This window comes from Pteropus medius, unplaced genomic scaffold, assembly GCF_902729225.1.
Source record: "Pteropus medius unplaced genomic scaffold, Ma_sr-lr_union100, whole genome shotgun sequence".
Lineage (NCBI taxonomy): Eukaryota > Metazoa > Chordata > Mammalia > Chiroptera > Pteropodidae > Pteropus > Pteropus medius.
In genome coordinates, this window is record NW_024346065.1 from 1,824,367 (window position 1) to 1,846,922 (window position 22,556).

The 22,556-nt window shown below is 30.7% G+C and overlaps 1 protein-coding gene across 9 annotated transcripts in view; it reads left to right on the forward strand.

The window, feature by feature from the left end:
* Positions 1-22,556, forward strand: part of GPHN (gephyrin) — a 390,537-nt gene that overhangs the window by 217,524 nt on the left and 150,457 nt on the right. For 4 of the 9 annotated variants that reach the window (XM_039875259.1, XM_039875253.1, XM_039875254.1 and 1 more), the window contains 2 exons: positions 216-350; positions 14,127-14,183. In XM_039875259.1, the coding sequence (XP_039731193.1) occupies positions 216-350; positions 14,127-14,183 (192 nt within the window). Of the gene's footprint in view, positions 1-215; positions 351-14,126; positions 14,184-16,326; positions 16,399-22,556 lie in introns of all 9 variants that reach the window. The other 5 variants (XM_039875261.1, XM_039875256.1, XM_039875255.1 and 2 more) reach the window with 2 other exon arrangements.

The window sequence follows — 22,556 nt, forward strand, 5'->3', positions numbered from 1 at the left end:
TGACCAGGGAAAATATTTTAAATCTGAAGGTTTCTACTTCATCCCAAATTGTTGGATGCATTTATAAGTAACACTATGTAAGACAAAATACGTGAGCACTGGGCAGCAAAGAATGCCCATCCCCCCACCCCCCAAAAAAAGTTAAGTGGGAGTATTGATTTTACATACTGTTGTTATTTTCAGAGTGTTAAACCATGCTTATTTCCCTTTTTCAGATTCCAGACTCCATCATTTCTCGTGGTGTTCAGGTGCTCCCACGAGACACAGCTTCCCTCAGCACTACTCCTTCAGAATCGCCTCGTGCTCAGGCTACATCTCGCCTTTCTACAGCTTCCTGCCCAACACCAAAAGTAAGTACAGTTCCTTGGCACCTTGCTCTGCTATGTGAATCTGGGAAAACTAACCAGTATTTCCCTCTGCTTGTCCAGTTTGGATTGCATGCACGATAATATATTGAAAAATTAATGGACTGTAAGATAGTTACCACCTACTGTTTCACAAATTGTCATATTTGGCCAACAGTAGGACAGTAAAAATTTTATGCAAAATGTCTACTCCTACATCACAGCTACAGGTATCAATTTCTGTAGCTCCCGTTTCTTTGTTGTAGACTTGTTGTTTTTTAGCCTACTCATCATTATAGATGTGGAGTTATTTGTTTACATAAAAAACAAATGTATTTCTAGCCAACGAATAGCAAGATTAACAAAATAATGTCACCAAAGGGATTTTTTTTAACTTGTCCAGGCTGGGGTAGCTCCCTGCTCTAGTATCATTCCAAATTTTTTCAAACATGTTCAACTTGGAATGTTGCTGCCTAATATTTGGAAACAAATCTAAATTGATTGGAAAGAAAGTTTTAATGCCAACCTTTGGGGGAGGAAAAAGTATCTTAGTATTTATTTTTAATAATTTTCCCAAGTACCAAATCATGTATGAGGGGGAAAGGGATGAGACATTTATTTGCTGCCTCACATCTTCATGTATGTGTTAAATTAAGTAGCAAACTTAATTATGACTGTAACTGCTTTCTCCTGGAATGTCCCTTCCCTGGTTAAGTTAGTTGTTTGTACTTGCAAGTTTTTTATATGATGGATCTGATATTGGCATCAAAAGGTTAACAGTAACATTCCTTCTTATTTAATAAGATATGGTGTTAGATATCAGGCCAAACACTAAATTTATTCTAGGGATCTGCACGTAGTTTTTCAAACTGACTTTTTCTCTGTCATAAAATTTAAGGACTTGTATAGCTGTCTTCCTCAAGTCCAACTTTTCTGTGAGTTTTATGAATGTTATAATCAGATTTAACTAGAAGCGATCTCAAACAATTTTTAATATGTGTAGTGCAGCTACTTTTACATTCCATGGTATAATCTTCTCGGCAAAGTCTTCAGAGTGTTACTGTTGCATATCATTGTTTTTAGACTTGTATCAAAAATATTAATTATATAGTTTTAAAAATTTGAGGTCCTAAATCTTCAATGAAGAAAAATTGTAACATACATTCTAGACATAAGATGTATGTTAATGTCATCCGGTACCAGTCAGTTACATCTTCAACTGAATGAAAGAATAGAGATCTCAGGATTTGAATAGATGAATCTCATTTCTGTCCTTTGAATTTTTAAAACAAAATAATTTATCGTATGCATTAGATTCTAATTGTACAAAATGTACTCATTTATAAAGTCTGGGAAATAATTAAAGCTGAAAGTTAAGGTCACTATTAATGTTTAGCCATTCACCAAATAGTAAAACCTAAATCTTGGAAATACAAAACTATCCAAGACACATCATTTTTTTTCCTTAGCAGTGTACTGTGAACATAAAAATTTAAGCATAATTTAATTATATTCAAGCCTTTTCCAAACTTTGTAATTATGTTTTAATTATAAAGTGAATATTAAGTTCAATTTTAAAAATCACTTGGTATTTCCAGATTAACTTAAGTGAAATCCAAAACATGAAAATGTTAGCATTTATTAAGTTAATTTGCTTATTGCAAAACTTTAGGAGAGCCTGTGACTTGTCTTGATTATTTTCCTTACATATAGATGTTCAAACTGACAATAAACAATGTATTCGAATATCTTTTTTTCTAGGAATTATTTTCCATATTTTTATCTAGGAATAAGATTCTATTCCTTTTGGATAATTTTTTACCAGCATCAGAATGTATACCTCAAAGATAAAATTATTGCTTTAGTGTAATCTTAAAATTAAATTATTAAAGCTGAGTCAGAACACTAATATAATAAAAAACTAGATTAAATATTAATTTTTGAAGGCATAAAGAAAGCCAAATTAATCTTTCTATTAAATGTCTCAAATTATAAGACTGCTCGATTGAATCTAAATTAGATGCTCTATCTGTGCTTTTATTTCAGTGACAGTTATAATCTCTGCCATCGTGGAGTTTACAGTTTAGTCGATGGTATAGTACAATAAATAGGTAAATAATCATAAATAATTTTAATAACTATAATTTCACAATAACGTAATAATTATACATTGAAATTCATGCAAGAAGTGAAAAAGTTGTACTGATAGAAAATAAAAGGAAGAAAACCTTACTTAGGATGATCAGAGAAGGCTTCTCTAAGGGGTAACATTTAACTAAGGACATGAAGGATAAATAAAAACAAAACAAAAGCTTTTGTACTGGTTGGAGGTTTTGAGAATTATATAGCAATAATGACCACTTCTAAGGCAGTTGTCACCAATCAAGAAATCTTAGACTAAAATCCATTAGTACATGAATAGTCTGATTCAATGACTTCAAAGTCAGTTTCTTTTTATTTTAAATAATGAAATTTTTTTTTGCCTTCACCTACTGAATCAAATTTCAAGACCATACGTTTTAACATTTAAATCTGTTCTAGGTGAATTATTCAACTTTTGGCATAAAAATTTAGAGCAGAGAAAAAATCATAAAGTCAGGTTTTTAATTTGACATATCGTTAAATGATGTTAGTAACTATATTAAGGTCCAGCACAAAATTGGAACACAAGTTTAGTTTGACATTTTTATTGTTACTGCATCTTGGTTGTGATTAGGTTCAGTTAATTTTAGTGTTGGACAAACCTCATAGAAATTCCCCTTCTATATTCGGATTTGGCAAGCAGTCTATATGTACAGAATAGATTTGCAAATATATATTTTTTTACATCAGATGCACAATACAGTCTTTAATAATCAGCACTAGAAAGAGCACTTCACTTGATAATGGAAGACCTGGATTCAGTTGTTGGGTTCTTGACTTAATAACCATACTTTATTAAACAAGTTGCTCAAGTTTTCCAAGTTTCATATATATGATGAAACTAGTAATCTTTGCCTCCTCAATGGAGCTTATTAATTTATTAAATAAGTCTTTACCAGATGCTAGGAAAGCAGTCATAAGCAAGTAGACATTGTTCTTGCCTTTACAAACAAACAAAACAGGCAACCACAAATTGTAACAAAGTATAATAAGTGCATGATTTATCATCAGCATTACAGAATAATCTAGAAATAGCCAGTAAAAGCCCTTAACCTAGTCTTTATGAAAACACAAAATTATGATTAGAAACTAAATGTTCCATCCTTTCCCTCTGTAGCTTTTCATCACTGGGCGGTTTTTAAGCTGAAAGACTTCCTGTCCACTTGCATGCGTGCATCTGTTTCTCTTGAGTCAACAACTATAATATTAAACATTATTTTGGATTCATATTTTACATGTTCATTGCAATATAATATCCTATATTCTGCTTTGAACTTTTAAGATTCTCCTGCTACAGTGAGAAAAAGATCTATAAAATATACCAACTTTGGATTTCATTTTTAGTATATTTATCCCAATCTAATGAAGACAACTATGAATTATTGGTTTGGGGAGAGTTTCAATTAAAATATAGTTAACTTTTTAAAAACAATTTTTCATTGAAAGGCATTGTCTCCAACAAATTATTTGCTGACAAGACATTATTTTATTATATTTAGGAGAAAAGTCATTTCTCTTTTATATCAGATATTTTCTTTTGATGAAATCTGATTGAAATGTTGAATGATTTTCACTCCTCTTGCTTTATGACACAGTGGAGTATCTTTTAAAAACAAACTTAGGATTTTAACTTTTCATTTCACTATGTAAAATAGTGCCTAAGCCAAAAAAATCAAATAGTATGTAGATTCTATTTAAATAAGTGGGCAACAAGTAGACTGCAGGGATCTCCAGCCTCCAGGCACTAAAGGCGAGTATTGGTCTGTGGCCTGTTAGGAACTGGGCAGCACAGATGTATGTGAGCGGACGACCATCCAGCAAGGCTTCATCTGCATTTGCAGCCTCTGGTAGCTCCCCAGCGCTACCATCACCGCTTCAGCTCCACCTCAGATCACCAGGCATTAGATTCTCAGAGGAGCACTGGTCCCTGGTGCCAAAAAGGTTGGGGACTGCTGATAGAGGACTCAAGTTCTAAAATGGTGATAGTCTCCAAAAAAAGAGTTGCTGAAAGAATAATTCTGTACCAGATAAATTCTGTTTTAAAATGAGCATAATTCACAACTTAATGAGTGCTGATTGTCAATTATAAAAGAGAGGAGCATTTCTATTAAAAATCAAGAGGCTTGAGTCAAAGAATAATGACCATAGCAAAAAAGAAAAAAAAAGCCAAACTTTTTCAATCAATTCATCATTCCCTATAGTTGTTATTAAAATAGAGAATATTTTTAAGGACCAATTCAATTATCATTTTATCCCCTAAGTATCTGAAGTTTGACCTTAAAAATCAGTAAATAAATGTAGTCTATTGTCACATATTCTCTTGTACTTAAAGATTAGAATGGAATTTTGTGTCAGATTAACCAGTAAGTTATTTTTTTCCCTCACAGAAAGAAAATGTAAATACTATCTAATTGAACTAAAGTTTATAAAATGATGAGAAAGTATATATGTTGAAATATCTTTATATGAACATTGTGTTCCTTTATACTTTAGTATCTAATCTTACATTCAAACAAAATACAGAATTATGACTTCTCTATAGGTTTCTGTTATTATCCTCTGAATAGAAGAATTTAGATTACTCTGAGTAAAGAATGAAGTATTTTCTTAACTCAGTTTTTAATGTGTATGTTTAGAGGGCAATGTGATTTTCTGTACATATAAAATGGCATTATTGATCCTATATCAAGATAATATTCCCTCTGAGATTTTTTTTTCTAGTGTTAGTTTGTACAAACTATTCCATATTATCACCACTTTCTTTTGTGAACACCAGGGCAATTATGTGATATGACATTGATTCTAAACCTAAGGTTCCCAAGTCTCTAGAGAATCTCATAAAATGGCTAAAATTCTAGCCAGAATCAAAATACTAACTGGGGTCTGCAAATTATTTTTTCCTATTTTTAATAGCCTAAACAAAATCAATAACACTACACTAAACATTAAGTTTCTTTTGTCTGAAATTATGTCAGCATTGGTATATGAACATCTATTCAACTGTTCATGGCATTGTAGAAATGTTGATTCTCCATGTAGAGTCAACAAATGCCAAAAGGTTGGATAACACTGAATTAGTGATAGCAAAAGTACATTCTCTGAACATAAAACTATAAGATTTTAGTGCAAAATTAACTGCCCCATCTGGGGTGTATTGAGCAATAATATTATCAACATTATTTGTCAAATCCAGAAGTTCTCAGACATAATGGTCTCAGGACCCTCTTATACACTTAAAAATTATTAAGGACCCCAAATAGCTTCTGTTTATTTGGTTTATATCTAGCAGTACTTACTGAACTAGAAATTAAAACAGAAATTTATAAATGTTTATTTGCTTCAAAATAAGAATAATAAGCTTTTATATGGCAACATAAATAACATTGTTATGAAAAAAATATTTTCTAAAACAAAACAAAGAAAATCCACTGTAAAGGATGGCATTGTTTTACAATTTTTCAAATATATTTCAGTGTTTGGTTTAATAGAAGACAGCTGGATTCTCAGATCTGCTTCTGTGTTTAGTCTGTTGTGATATGTTGTTTTGGTTGAAGAATGTGAAGAAACAAATTAGCCTCACACAGTTATGTAGTTAGAAAATAAGGACTATTTTTATAGCATTTTTAGGTAATTGTGGATATTCTTTGGAACTACACTAAAAATTTACAATTGATAATCTATTAAAAGTTAGTTGAAGTGTGGAACCTAAAAAAAGCCCTGCCAAGGACCATTCCATACTCTGGTATATTAAAATCTATTGGTCTGTCTTGAATTTTGAATGGATCTTATACTCATGTATGATTTTGGAAATGTTTCTTGGTCACTTGGAAAATATAAGTTCTTCCAAATGTTGACATATTTCATTATATTATATCAAAAAATCATTTCCATATTAACGACCAAGCTCATCAGAAAAGACTTAGAAGCATTGGACGCTATCGAGCTCACAGTAATATATGTTTTCCAGAATTCTAATTTTTGCTTAAAAGCTAGAATTTTATTTTTGGCAAAAGAACAGTTCTTGTCTGTTTTTCTTGAATTGGCAGGCTCATCTCATTCATTTTTGAGAAAATATCTACCAAATATTTAAGTCTGAAAAATTGGTTTGTCAGTATTTTTTCATTCTTTCAAATAAAAATGGTATTCTCTGCAAAACATGGCTAGTGCAGCATGCAACTCAAACAATTATATAAGTGCTTTTACTTGAGACAGTTATCATCCTTTGGTATGCAGCAGAAGTATTTTATTCGTACTTCTTATTTTGTCATACTCAAGGGACAAGTTCAAATTAAGTTAAATTCGTATTTACTGTTTCATTGAGGATAATGTTAAATGAAATGAGCTTTTCTTATTTGAAACTGTTAGATTGTTTTTTAATTGTTAGTAAATGGTAGTGAGTAATACAATGAACATACTATAATGCATACTATTTGGATCTACCACCTTGATTTGCACTAAGGTGCCAACTCACCATTGCTTTTATACCATCATTGAAAATGACAACATAGTGAAAGAGGCAAATAATGTCTTAGTACTGTTATTAAAATAATTTGGCCCTGTGGACTCCTGAAAGGGTCTCGGGGACTTCATGGGACTGTGGACCACACTTAAGAACCACTAGTATAACCAAAATGAGCAGATTGGCTTATGTTCCTTGAAAATATCCTGGGTCAAAATTATTTTTGAATCTTATTATTTGTTTTCCATTGATACAAGTTTATAATGGTCTTCTGAGTCCAGAGATCTTATTCTTTATGTAAATGACCACCAGCACCATGTTTCAGCATTATAAATTATTCACCCTTACTCTGTGATCTAGATTAATTCTAGGGCAGGAAACAGAGTTTCTTTTCCTGATTTAAAATGAGAGAAGACTTCATGAAGTCTTTGGAAGATACAAGACCAGAAATTGTAATTCCCAGCTAAGTCTATTCATTTCCAACGTGATACTACTTCTGCAATTGGATAGCAACTAATGTTCCCCCAGGATATCCTGTCTACTAATAAGATACACAGAGAGTCCTCTTTTCAGTCATAACCTAGTTTTGGGGGGAAAAAATTTAGGGATATAATTGGGGATGATTTTTTTTTTAATCTGTTTAGAACACTTAAAATTGGTGCACTTTTAAAATAAAAATACAAATTGTCAACTTTTCCTGAAAATAATCAGATTGACATTACTGGACCAGCACTGACATATAGCGATACTCAGCTGGCATTCTTTATATCCTCCAGGCTCTTTTACTCATTTGCATTAAATGTCTGCCTCCTGTATACTTTTGAGTAACTGATTTCCACTCTTGTTTATTATTGTCCAGTTTCTCTTCCTTTATAACATGTTTATTTTGATAATTGTAGTTTAATAGCAAAACAGATATTTAAGACTTCAATTAAAGGAGGGGTCTCATTACTTTTATAATGAGAAAGGCACTACCCAGTTGGTGAAGTATTTAATATTTTGATAAAACTGAAGTTAGATAATAATATATATTAGCTATAAATTTTGAGTTTACATATCATTTTAAATGCTTGTTCTATGACATTCTGCTAAATATACAAGATTTTACATTGATTTCTGTTTCTTTGTTCATCTCAGTGTTCCTCTATGCCTTTATATATAATGATAATTGAAAATGGAATTCCTCCCGTTCTTTTCTAACTATTTAATGTTCACACAATTATATTCATCACTGAAGCTCAATATAACTTAACTGTGAAATGTATCTGAAATCTAAACTTGCAAATGACATTTGATTAGTTAGCCTAAGAAGATAGAGCTAACCAGAAAGCAGTAGCTTTAGAGTTAACAATTTTGTAGCTTAGACATGTATAAGTGGCAAGGTTCTTCTCTTATTTAAAAAAAAAAAAAAAGTAATATATCTACTCATTTTAGAAAATTTAGAAAATTCATATAGAAGGAAAAACAGAGTTCCTGTAAGACTACTCTTAATAATGACAGTTAAAATTTTGCTGTGTCATTCTATTATTTTTTTCTGTGCATTCAGAAAAAAATAATAGATATTTTATATAAATGGATAATAATGAGAAGGCAGTAAATAAAAGATAAGGTTCCAGCGTCTGACAGGCCTGGTGGTACATCTCAGCTTTATCACTACTATGTGTGTGGCCTTCAGAAAGTTACTTCCCCTCTATAACCTTAATTATCTCATCTGTAAAATGATAAATAATAATACTACTTGCATCATAGGGTTGTTTTAAGGTTTAAATTTTAAAATTTATGTAAATTACTTATCATTTGTTTGAAATATAAGAAGTATTCACTAAATGTTAGCTATCATTTATTAAATTATATAATAACCTGTTTTATTTAGTAATATGAATGTCTTTACATGGTTTTAAATAATCTACTACAACATTATTATTGATTATTGTTTGTTGTTCTGATTTGTGAAGGTAGCATAGTTTTTCACCAGCCCCTATTTTTGGATATTTACATGTTTCCTATTTCTGTTTTAAAAACAATGCTGTGATAATCTTCTGGAAGCTGAATGTTTTAGAGTCTTCCCTTAATTAAACTTAGCAACTTGTATTAATTCTACCTTTGTTGAAAGCATATGCAGCACTTCGATTCCTGTAATTATGTGGATACCAGAAAGAGATCATTTTTGCATCTTGATGAATTCATTTTATTAATATTCTAGAAGAAGCCATTTTTAGCATTTGATTTTGACTTATTTACTGGCAGACATTTAAAAATTATGGATCCAAAGTTGTTTGAAAACTTAACAACGTTGAGTATATAAAAGTATTGCAATGTGAGGTGCTAAATATTGAGGATCAGCCCTAGTCTGCCACTTTATAACATTTTGAGAACTAATAGACCTCAGTTTCTATATCTGTAACATTATGGTATTAAATTAAGTAGCCTCTTAACATCCCTTGTAGGTCTATAAATCTGCTTCTTTGAAAGAAATTTCTACATTGACTAAATAAATATTCTCATTCTAGCCCTTCTCTCTGATATTAATATCCAATTAATATAAAATGATTTACATTTATTTATTCAGCCTTTGCATTACGTTACTACATAAAGTTAGAGATTATCAACTGAAAACATTCTAACATCTTTCTCATTTAGATCAAATTGTCTGTGTTCAATGAAATAATTATTTCTCTTGGTATCCACAAGAGTTTGTTCAAGTTACAGGAAGATAGGGAAGTGTGAACTGTAGAAATGTAAGAAATAGTGAAATTAAGACTACTAGCTTTCAATTTACTTCATAGCTTTGATTCCTATAAACTTCTTTTTAATGGTTTGGGGCATGTTTTGTGCAAAAACAGCTAAAAAAAAATAATGTGTGTCATCATTATTTCAGCAGCATTATTTATTAGGTAGAGCCATAATTTAAATCTATATAATTAACTGGCCATGTCTTATTCATGACTTTAATAAAGAGCATATCCCAAACTAAACTATTCTCTGCATCTTTATATTTTAAAATGATACATATTCTAAAATCAGTCATGTATTTTCTCACCCAAAACTTCAGGAATATCTGCTGTCTCTACTCATTCTATTTTCGTTGAAGACAAAATGCACATTAATTCAGAAATTTATTCAATGAATATTTTTAGTGCATTTTATGTCAAATATTTTGTTTTACTGTGCCATAATAAATAACAACTGGAATAGAACTATTTCACAGTGAAACATCAGTTTTATCGAAAGGACTGAAATGTAGTGAATTAAAATAACCAGTTCTTAAAGAGTATTTTTTTTTTATTTACAGGAGTTTGTTTAAATTGTGAGGTCTCAAGTAAAACTTTTTTAAAAAATGTCTTTCTCTAAATCATAACTACCAGAAACAATGTATAGCTATATTAGTATACACTGAGTGATATTGATTGGAAGATAAACAGTTTCTAAGGAAAAAAAGCTTTATTACCCGTCACTGACGCCCATACTTTAAAAAAAAAAAAGTGGCATAATAAAATAGAGTTAAATACGTTTGTCAGGGTAATTCTGAACGTAAATTAGATAATTCTAAAAATGAAACAATTCAGCCCTTGGGGCAAACAAATAGGAATGTTTGTTTGATCTACATAATTTTATTATAAATAAATAGAGAATATGTCATGGGAAAAAGAGGAGAGGGAGGAGGAGACCTACATTAGCTCATCCATAGATGAGAGCCTAAATTTAATGAAAAGAACTAAGAGTCAGAGAATTTAATACCAGCTGTATTTTTTTTATTGATAGGTCTCCAGAAAACCAATGAACCTCTCTAGACTTGAGTTCTCTCATCAATAAAACAAATACACAAAATATACAACCTTTACTCATAAATTTTCACCAAAGGTCTTGTAACCAAAGAGAAGTGTGAATGCATACACCCAGTGATATAGGCACTTATTTTAACATGGCTTCTACAAGCTTAAAATTTCTTGGAAATTTCATATTTTAAAAAATTAATGTTGGCTTTCTACTCAAAATCTATATGTTTGAATTAATAAAAATATAGCATAACTACTTATTGATGAGAGGTGAAGGTGGGATGGGATAATTTTTTACCATGTTAGCAATGGAAATTATTTTAGTAAACTTAGTTTTGGAAAATTGGGCTCAATCAAAGAGAATCAACAATCTATATTGTATTAGCTTCCAGGCAATGTCCTTTGCATGATATTTCTAGAATCCAAACTCTTATTAAAAAGGCAAACACAAATAGAAGAGTGATTTCACTGCCTTATGGGTTGGATCCTGGTAATTAATCCCTAAGGATAGATTCCCCAGTAATTAATCTCTGAAAAAAGATTCCAAGAATGTTGCAAAAGAAATAATACAGTGCAATATTTTCAGACTATTTTTAAAGAATATTTTGTTTGTTAAATATTCTCACAGAGAGGCTCAATAGAAAATTAAAATGGTTTTGATCCTCTGCTTTATATCCTTTACAATCTCCGTGAAATATTTTTAAGAGGATTTCTTCAGGGTAGAAAAATTATTAGCAATGTTTTTTGTTTTGCAAATAACATTTTAATTTTTAATATATTTAAATAAACTAAATCCCTACAATTCTTTACATCTAATTCTCAAACTTCATTTATATTGTAATGATCCTATTTATAATGTAAACATTTGCAGTTTAACATCTTAGTTACTGAAACAAAATGTTTAGCATCACAGAAAACAATGTATAAAATTAGCTAACAATGTGAGGCTGTTATAATTATGAAGAGTAAATTAATTCATCTTATTCAAATGCTGATATGTCATGGTGTTTTTTAAATTCTTATCGAAGAAAAATAACAGGCATTTGGATTAGCTATGAATTTCTATTTATTATACTTCATCATAATTGATGATTGAGGGTTGACTAGAGTAAATGAGAGCATTATATTTTTAAATATTTTGATCTGACTTTTTTCTACTTCTCAAATTTTAGTTTATGAGACAAATGTTTTTCAAATTTTCTTAAGATTTTCAATAGTAGGTATTATTATCTTTCAGGAGCCATGAAAAAATCACACGACATTTGAATTACAAACACTTCTAGCTTTGATAATCACATTGGTTTTCTAAAGTCTTCTTCTTATGATAGTTTTTAATTTACAAAGCCAGATTTATATACAGAAAATTGATGTCAAGCATTGACAAATTAGATGTCGGCTCTAAAAATCTTTCTTTAAATTAGAATTATAGTCTATTTTTCTTGTTTAACATTCAGTGGTGACTATCTTTTCTTAAAATTCATTCATTAAGTTTTTGTACTTGTGGTTGCATTTGGAAGTGAAATGGTCTAGGAAAAGTTTCTTCCATAAATAAATACAGTAACATAAAATTTCTTTCATACATGAAGAGAGAGATGACATATACATATATGTCATCTTATAAGCATCAATTTTTGTCCAACCCATTTATTTCCAGGCCTATTAAGGGAATACAGCTTTAAACTAAAAATCAGAGACTGTGGATGTTGTTCCTAGATTTGTCATTAACATCATAACCTTGAAGAAGATTGCACATGTTGCTTAACTTGACGTAAATTTGAGTCTTCTAGAAATAAAAGACAGTGTAGAAAATGGTATTCACTTGTTGCTATATAACAGTTCTGAAAGTCTTCATAGTTACTGAAAGTTTTCAGAAAGCAGCATTAGGCATTAGACTCTATAATTTTTATAGGAAACTATGTAATTTATCTTTGTAATCAAGATATTGTGAGTTTTCACTTAAAATGGGAAACAGATTTTAATATGAAGATGTTCTCTGAGATCAAAGAATATAGCACAAGAGAATAACTAGATACTAGGAACTCACTGTCTATCCAGACACACTTTCTTTAAGAGAATAGCCATTCTAATTAGTATCCATTGTTTCTATATTTGAGAATTCTGTTTGACTGAGAAGAATAAGAAGTGGTAATTATATTTTGGTCATAACATCTAGTTAACGCTGAAGAATTAGTAAAAACTATTTATATCAAGTAAAACCAGAAGTTGACACAATTCCTATGCACCAAGATGCTTTTTTTCAAAGTGAAAATTCAGTTTTTTTCACTATTCCTAAATAATCTTCATATACTATCAGAAATGTCTCTAAAAGGAGTAAGACAAGACACACAATCTACAGTGCACCTCCAGGAAATACAGTTTTGTAGCATGGTCAAGTTTTTTATTTTTCCTGAGGACTTTAACACTCAGAACTTGGCATCACATTATTCTTCTCTTCTGTCTCCAACATACAGGAGCATCACAGCTAACTTGACTTATGCTGGTCTGAATGGAGACCATCATTCTGCACATGTAGGAATCCACTTGGTTTGAAGATTCCTTCCCTTCTCCCACCTCTTATTTTTTTGGTCTTCCTCTTTAAACAAAATATTAGTTGTTGTTACAGCTCTGTTAAAAAGCAAAGAGATTTCTAGTTTATACTTTATCTAATATAACACTCTGTGTTAAGAACCTTCCTTTTCTCATTCATATTATGATACGAAACAAGTTTTTTAAATAGCAATTTTACTTTTATTTTCTCCTGTCTTAAGATGAAAATTCAACCAAAATACAGAAAACTTTGAGGAACTGACTGTATCTAACATTGGTCTGGCATTAAAATTTTCTGGTTGGGCAGCACAATTGTTTAATTGGGAATCTCAGTGACAGCTGAACAACCTCAATGCTTGGGTCAACAAGCAGAGGAGCTTCACTTTGTCACCTATCCAGAATGATGCTCGTCAGGACTGATCTTACCACTTGGGGAACATTTATGTTTCTAGTCATACCATTGATGTTTTCTGATACTACATTGGAATAGACACTAAGACACTGAAAGAGCCAAAGTTCTATATGTAGGTATATTTGTAATTCTTTGTTTTTCATAAGACAAATGCAAATGTAACATTACTCCAAATACTGCTTCATCAGAAATCCCCAAGATAACTGAAAGTAAGTGCCCATTTCCTCATCTCAGGAATAGTGCCATAACAAAGATTGAATTCTAGTGACCAGCCTATTTGCAGAGCATGTCGTATGACATCGGGGTTAGTTAACTCCTTGACCTCATAAGAGGTACCTCAAGAGTCAATTGATGTTTTTGCATGTATTACTTATTAATGCATAGAGAATTTTTTAAGTTCACTTTTTCTTTATTCTGTCTTTTTTACCCATCTTCCCTCATTGTAGCAAATTAGACGGCCGGATGAAAGCAAAGGAGTTGCTAGTAGAGTTGGATCCCTCAAAGTAAATATGTTTCTAACATTTTTTGGCAAGATTTTGTCTATAGCCTACACTTCTTCCTTTTTGGAGGGTGGTGGGAGGAAGGGGGCTTTTTCCATTTTTCACCATCCCATTTTTTTTTATTTTAATATTTTTATTGGCTGTTGGGTCATATTTTTTTGTTTGTTTCAGCTACACATAGAGCAACCAGCTGAAGGCAAGCTGCCAAGTAACTAGCTTTGAATGGCACCACAAACAAGAAAAGGGCAACTGCCTCATTATAGGTGCCTATAATTTGGGGTTCTAGAGTAAACCGTTCCTCTGACTGATGTCACTATGTGTTAAGTTCCTGTTAAACTGAGAACTGATATTTATTTTCAGAATATTAGCTCCCCTTTTTACCTTTTTTTGTAAAAAGTAATTAAATGTTATTTTAGTGTCATTACCATTTGTAGTTCGTTCCAGAAAAAAAATATTATCAGTTAATAACATGTATTTTATATCTATAAAATCTTAATTAGAAAAAAAATTTTACGTGATGCTGGTATAAAGGGCTCACGTATAGCTAACAGTATTTAAGCAGTTATAATACCCTTTGTTTTATTTTTTAAGTTAAAAAAATTGATATAACAATCAGCAGAAACCAATATATATCTAAATGTTTGCCCATTTATGAATTTGATCTGTTAATATATGACTTAAAGATCTCTGATCTGATGGTCCCATTTGCTAGTTGTTAAATATCTTGGGTCAATATACCATGGGCACTCAATACTCTAACATTTAATCACAATGAAAAGGTAAACAAATTATCACTCTTAAGAAAAGCAAACATAGACATTGATAACTTTTAATGCTGCCACCATAAATGCAAGTTAGAAAATTTGAATTTTTAAAACATATAGAGGAATCTTCCCCCAAATTAATCAGTTCTTATATCTCAATCCCATTTGTTACAAGAGTAAATGTTATTTTTATCAACATGACAGATAATTCACTGCACTGGGATGTCCTAAAATTCAATAAAGGCCTAATATTAAATCATTTCAAAATTTTATACACTTCCAATTTATTTCCATTTAACAATTTATGAAGCACTAATTTCTGTACTCTTTTCTCTCCTTGCCTCTTCTGCCTTCTTAATTTTATTTTTTGTTGTTTGCGTGTGTGCACGCACATGAGTGCACATGGATGAAGGTGTGTCTGTATGTTTGTGTCCTTTATTCCAGACAACCATCCTACCTGTTCTCTAAAACTGCTATATACTGGGTAGCGTTTTTTTTTTAATGTTATTTCACTAAGGATAATCAGAGGGAATGGGAAGTGTTGATTTTACGCCTGTTTCAAAAAAATGAGGCAAGTTAAATTATTCAGTGAGAAAAATATGAGTTTATGTATCCTGATGACATATCACTAGCATTCCTCACTGTCTACTTGTGAGGTATCATATTTTACCTTTGTCTTTAAGGAAAGTTAAAACCATTATTGTTTAGATTGTGGATTATGACTCAGATTCAAGTAAAAAAGTACAGAGCGACCTAACTTTTTGGAAATTACTGATAATGAAATAAAGATCAAATGGAATCCACAAATGAAGCACCGTCTGCTCTAAAAGAGATTGTGTGTGCAAGTGTGCGTGTGTTTAATTATATCTTAAGTTCAGCCTTTGGGTATATAGAACTTCGGGTTATAATTATACATTGTTTTTAAGTGTATACACAGTATAAGTATGTGTATACACACATTATGTATAAGAACAAAAGATACATTTTAGGGTTCAATCAGTTTAATATGAATGCAGCCTTAAATCAAAAAATGTATTTGGGAAAGGAAGGCAAATTTCATAATTTTTAAATATATTCATTTCATATTTCTCCCAAATAGAAAAATTTTAAGTGACTCTCTAGGGGATTATAAGTATACTTATAGTATCTGTTTTCTCTAACACTTTGGGAAGACAAGATGCAATAATTAAAATGTTGGCTTCCTAGTCACGGTTTTATTGAACATGTATTTTTGTGTTATACAAAGATCTTTGATGTGTTGAAATGTTTGCCAAAGGCAGTGAGAAATGTATAATGCTATGATATTATTTTTAAAAGGAAAAAGGAAAACTGAAAAGAGAACAAGTTGCTTTTTCAATTCATTTTCTGATGTTTACATGTAGCTCCATCGAAAGCTGGAGGAGCTCAGAGATCACCTAGAAGGCAATGTGAAAGGATACTCTCTCAGAGTAAATGTACGATTTCACTCGGTGATTCTTTTCCCCCTAAAGCTGTGCTGACTGGTAATTCCAAATCTAATTGGTTTGTCCTCTCATCTCCATCTTTTTTTACTTTGTCTCTTTTCTCCCTTTTTCTTTTCTAGCTGTAGCTTCATGCTCACATTTATGAAATTAGGATTAAATTAGCAGGGTAGAGAACCTTTAATCTATACTAACATTGTGGTGTTTTAATAACATTCTGGCTCCGTTACAAAATAAAAACTTCCTTTTCAAAATCTGTGTTTCTTATACAACTGTATGATTGAGGATCATTTCATGAGACTTCATTTGGAGCCTTTCCATTGACTGTGTCTTCTGCCCCTTGTTGTCAGCAGGATTATAAATTATGGGCCGAATCCAGGTGATAGAGCTTTCATGATTCAGTTTCAGTTATCAAGGAAAATGAGTGTCAGTATAGGTATTCTGGCAAATAAACACATTTTTCTCTGAATTAATAGACTTCTCTTGACTCAGAGTCTTTTGGATTAATTATAAGATAGCATTTTTTTGTTTAAAAAATAAGGAAGTAAGCATTTTCAGAAACACTATCATGTAACATCTTACAAATACTTGAGATAAAGATTAATATAGCCAATAGAACACTTTGAAGGAGAACAATTATAGCCAGTCAATATTGTACATACATTGTATGATCATATAGGCAAAAATAGTATTTTTGTGACCAATAGTTTAGACTTAGAATACTTGGTCCTTCTACTGCATATATCTTTTCAAGATAAGTGGAAGTCAATCTTTAAAATCATATATGGTATAAATATGGCAGAAGAAAATTTAAATTATTGTAGCAAATAATCTCTGTCTCTGTTTAGCCCTCACCTCCCATTCCTGAAGCTTTTTAAAAAGTTCAATGAATCCTAGCCCTGATTTACTTCTCCCAAAATTATTGCCATACATGTAGTCCATATTGCAATAATCGTTTTATTATAAAGGGTAGAATAAAAAAAACAATAGTGCGTGATAATTCTCTGGTTTCTCACCTTGTTTTTAATTATATACCATAGTTATGTGTATCTCTATATTAAATTTCTGATTACTAAAGTCTAAAGTTGTTTTTATTAATATCAGTCATTAAATTCTAATAGCTAAACAGAGAAGGAAAGTATAACAAGTGCCTCATTTTTCTACTTTCTTTTGAGCCAGTCCTTCTTTTCTATGTATATTCTTATAGAATTTAAAAGATCATCCATGATTACCCTCAGAAGCTGTTCCACTGTTTTTTTAAGAAAATGGTTAGCGTGAATTTTATAATTGTCAGTCTAAACATACCTAGATATTATTCTAGAAACCACTAAAAAGATTCTGATAACATTAATGTATGTATTTAGTGTCATGCTCTTCCCTTACCAATCATGAGAATTGATATTATTTTTCTTTCAGTCAAACCAAGACTAGAAAGTTGACTTGCTCAGGTTAATATGGTAGGGAGTTAGTGTTAGATTCAGGCTAACTTAAAAATTCTGTGCTTTGTAAATTAGTTTATCTCATGCCACTCTTCAATTTCTTTTTCTTTTAATAGCTATACTGCATTATACAGTACATAATGACTAATCTCAGTATCTTCATCTTGTGTTTCATTTCACAGGGTCACACTTTGTTCTGATTACCTTTTCTCTAAAATAATTGACTGTTAACTAGATTCCTGTTAACTAGAAAAGTATAGGGAAAAAAAACTATCAAAACACAATTAGTATCTTCTCCAAAGAGTTAGCTAAAAGATGCAAATCAAATGTTTAACTGGATGCTCGTTTCTCTCCTTTCCCTTTAATTCCCGTTACCCCAGAATGCCTTAAAATACACCTTGTATATTTAAAAATGTTGCCTAGAAGCAGAATAAAGTTATTCTCAGTACCATAGGCTATTTACACAGATTTTGTTTCTAAAATAAGATAAATTGGCATAAAGTAACCATTCAATTTTCTGAAAATTTATTATAGGTGTCACACACAAGAACAAATCTGTGGATGCTTTTTAATTCATTGAAACATTGTTAAATATTTCAATAAGATGAAAAAGTCAGAACCATGTTGCCACTGAAATATTTTATTTAATAGTTGTGGAAAGTGAGGCATCATTCAGAAGTTTGGGATAAGGATTTAATTAAATCATTTATACTTCAATTGGTATTGTCTATACAATATATAATTTTGTAGAGAGGAAAAAGCCCTGCATTATTATTTATTATAGATAATCAGCAATATAAAGTAGAGAACTCTGTTAAAATGTAGTTTTAGAATATTAAATTTTATTTATATACTTCTTTATTCTACAATTACTCTGTTATTTCAAAAAGTAAGATGTATTAATTAGATTCTTGAATTCTAAGTTAAGAATATCATCTTTTTCTGTACATGTACATAGCTGAAGTATTCTGAACCCCAGATAGGTTTTTTTAGTAATTTTAATAATAATAAACTTATCATTCTGTGCCTAAGCAGTTTGCCCAATTTAATGACTGCAAAAATTACTACAAATCCTTAGACTGATAATATGTTGCAAATAATGACGAGAATAAAACCACATGAAGGAAAACATTAATTTTCATTTAATCAAATGTATGAGTTTAGTAGGAAGAATATTTAAAGTAACATACAAGATTGAAGAACAGTGCAGACAGTGTTGAAATCTAGAAAGCATAGGATAAGATAATGCAAATGGTCCTTTCTTTAGATAATATAAATCAAGGTAAGTTTACAAAATCGAAGTTAATTAGTTAAAAATGGGGTCCTGGAGAGCTTGAATGTTAAAATATTCAGGAGAAAAGGTAGATAAATGCTCATGAAATACTGATAAATAGAAAGAAAAGAGGAGTAAAAATAACTTAAAGCCACAAATTTTGTATTTTCACTCAGTTTATGTAATGTGATAGTAAATTTCTGATCAGCTACAAATATATATAGATAGATAACCAATTATATTAATTTCTTAAAGGCTTTCACAAACAATGAAAGAGAAGATGACTTATGAAGACAGATTATTTATTGGCAAATAAGGGAACTAAAAAGAAAGATGATGAAGTAGATAGGATATAATAATAAGTACTTGTTATGCTAACACAAATAAAAAGATGATATGATTTGAAGTGGAAAACATCAAGGGAGGAATTACTCCTTAAAATAAGACTACATATATTTTTAATAAGTTTAAGAAAAATATCTGAAGTCAGAAAATAAGTCTTTTGAATAATGATTTTTAAATGTTTAACAATTTCCTGAATGCCAGAAAAGACTGGTATAAAATAGGGCTACTATAAATAATGAATTAGATGGTTGTGATTTTGTACATCTTTTAAGATCAGTATTTTCATTCCTTAGTTCTGAATCACTTCATATTTTTGACAAATTCTCTTTGTTGTTTTGTTTGCACCTTTATATTCATCAGATAAATGCTATTACTCAGGGGTCAGCAAACTACGGCCCTTAGGCCAAATCTTCTCTCTCTTTTGTGGGCCCACAACCTAGGAATGATTTTTGCATTTTTTAATGATGGGAGGAAAATCAAAAGAACATCATTTTATGACGTGAAAATTAGAAGAAATCCAAATTTCAGTATCTAAAAATAAAGTTTTATTGAAACACAGCCACACTCATTTATTTGCATATGGTCTATGGTGATTTTGTACAACAGCAGAGCTAAATAGTTGCAGCAAAGACGATGTGGCATACAAAACCTAAAATATTTACTATCTGACCATTTACAGGAAAAATTTGCCAAGAACTCCTATAACTAGTTAGTGTGTCAAGATGACATTGACAAAGAAATGATTTTAGTAGAGGCTGTGTGAAATTATTTTTATTTTAGAGCTTGAGGGAAGGAGAGCTGCTTCTGTTTTTCTGGAAATACTTTCAGATTATTTTGCTTGGAAGCATGTGTTTAACAGAGTTGATCCTCTGAAGTCTTATACCTTTACATTTTTATTCTTCCTTTTTACATTGTTTTTTTCCTAGCTATTTTCTCTTTTTCATCACACACACACACACACAAAGTAAACTCACTATGCAATTACTATTAAACCCTTCAAATATAAAACTAACATATGGTTAAAGTATACGTTATACATTCATCGTCTTTGGTGGGGAGGGACCTTAATGTATAATGATAAATTCCATTCTTACTCTTAAACTTTAAAAAAATTGTTTTTTTAAAGTATTTTTGCTGTTTACATTACATTTTTCTGTTACTTCATTACCTCTCAATAAAGGTATTTCCCCTAAAGAGCATGATCAGCTTTGATTTCTACTGACTTTCCTATTTGACCTCACCTAAAATTACATCTTCTATAAGACATTTTATACAAATAGAAAGACACCCTCACAGGAACAAGTAATACATAATATTTTAATATACAGCACTTAAAAATCTGGAATATACCTGGATTGAATCAGCCAACTTTGATTGAAGGGGGGCAGAATAACTGGAAGATTAGTCATTAGATAGGTAAATAAATATTCAGTAGCTTTTAAATGAGTAAGTATCAGTTTGTATACTCTTAATCTCTTTAGACAAATTTCTGTCTCTTGGCTTTTGTACTTAGAACATTGTTTGAGCCCTGTAAGTCTTCCTTTTTTTTTTTTTTTTTTTGATATTTTGGAATTTACTCACATCAATAATGTGCATTTAATTTATAATAATTATGTAATATTCTGAGTACCTTGGTAGGTGATGTCTTATGATTAGACTACGATAATGATAAAGATGGCAGTAAATCAATTTCAGTATTATGTCTTTGGGAAACAGGCTAATTTTGCTACTTTTCACTTTGTTATTATTTGCTTAAAGTTAATATAATTCTGAGGTTTCCTGTGAGATGTTTAATGTTTACTGTAGAATTACCCTTCTCAGAACTCACTTTAATAAAAAAAAATAAGGTACAAGTAAAAGATATCCTTGACAAGTAAATTTCCCTAGTAATAGAAAATGGACAACTGAGAGGGCTAAAAAAGACAAGATTGAAACTGTTTCTAAAAGATAAAATTTTTCAGTTTTATGAGTATAGTTATAGAAACAGAACAAATATGCCCAGCAAAGTTTTCCTAGAACTGCTATCTTGCTAAAGAAAATCAAATGTGTATGCACATTTGCTAAAGGAAATTAGATGTGTATGTACTTGAAAAGTATAATTTCTTAATATGTATAGAATTCACCATATTTTAAAAACTACCTCAAAGTAACCCATTAAGTGGCAGTCATACATTTTATCATAGATCTTTGTGATGGTTAGCGTAAAACCTTCTTAATATTATTTTACAGTATTTTTTTTAAGGATTAAAGAAAAAGAATTTGCATAGTCATTCAATAAACACTTATTGAGTGCCTACTACATTCATCTGTGCTGGATTCTGGAAATACAGTTAAAGAACAAATCAAATAATAAGGGCATTTCTGATTCACTGTGCAATTTTCTCCTATACCTTCATTTACCCACCCTAACTTTGTATTTTGGAACTTCATGAAAAATTTTATGACTGGAAAATGTATACTTAAAAATTTTAGCTCACATGGTATGGCGACAACGTAATAGAAGAGACCATGAAATTGAACATAATAGTGTGACAACCTAGAAAGAAAGAACAGGCCAGAAAACTATCAATTCAAAGTCATGAACATTAAACATGGGTTTAAATATAAAATAGCTGTTTAAAAAAAAATCAATGAACATTCTGATAAAAAAAAAAATAGGTCTGAAGAGGAGTTTTGTGTTTGTTTTTATATATTTTTTGATGTTGCTATTGGCATATATATGGAGATTCAGAAATACTAAGAATGAAATAGTAGGAACAAGAAATTAAAACTTGCTTTAGTGCCCTCTTTACAGAATAATAGGAAGATGTACTGTAGAATTATCCTATAAATAACGTCAACTCAGTTTGCTAGTGTTAAACCAATGACAATCAGTGTGGCACCATTGGAAAAAGTGACCAGCATTCTGCTTTCCTGTTAACCTTAAATGAGCATCTTTTCAGCAAGATCACACCAGATTCTGATCAGAAGGAGTCATCTCCACCATGGATTTTTTTTATAAGCTGAATATTTTTTTTTACCACAAGGTTCTCAAAAAGCTTAAACCTTGAGATTTCAAACTCAGGTGTCTCCTTGTAAGGCTGTTTTATTATCGG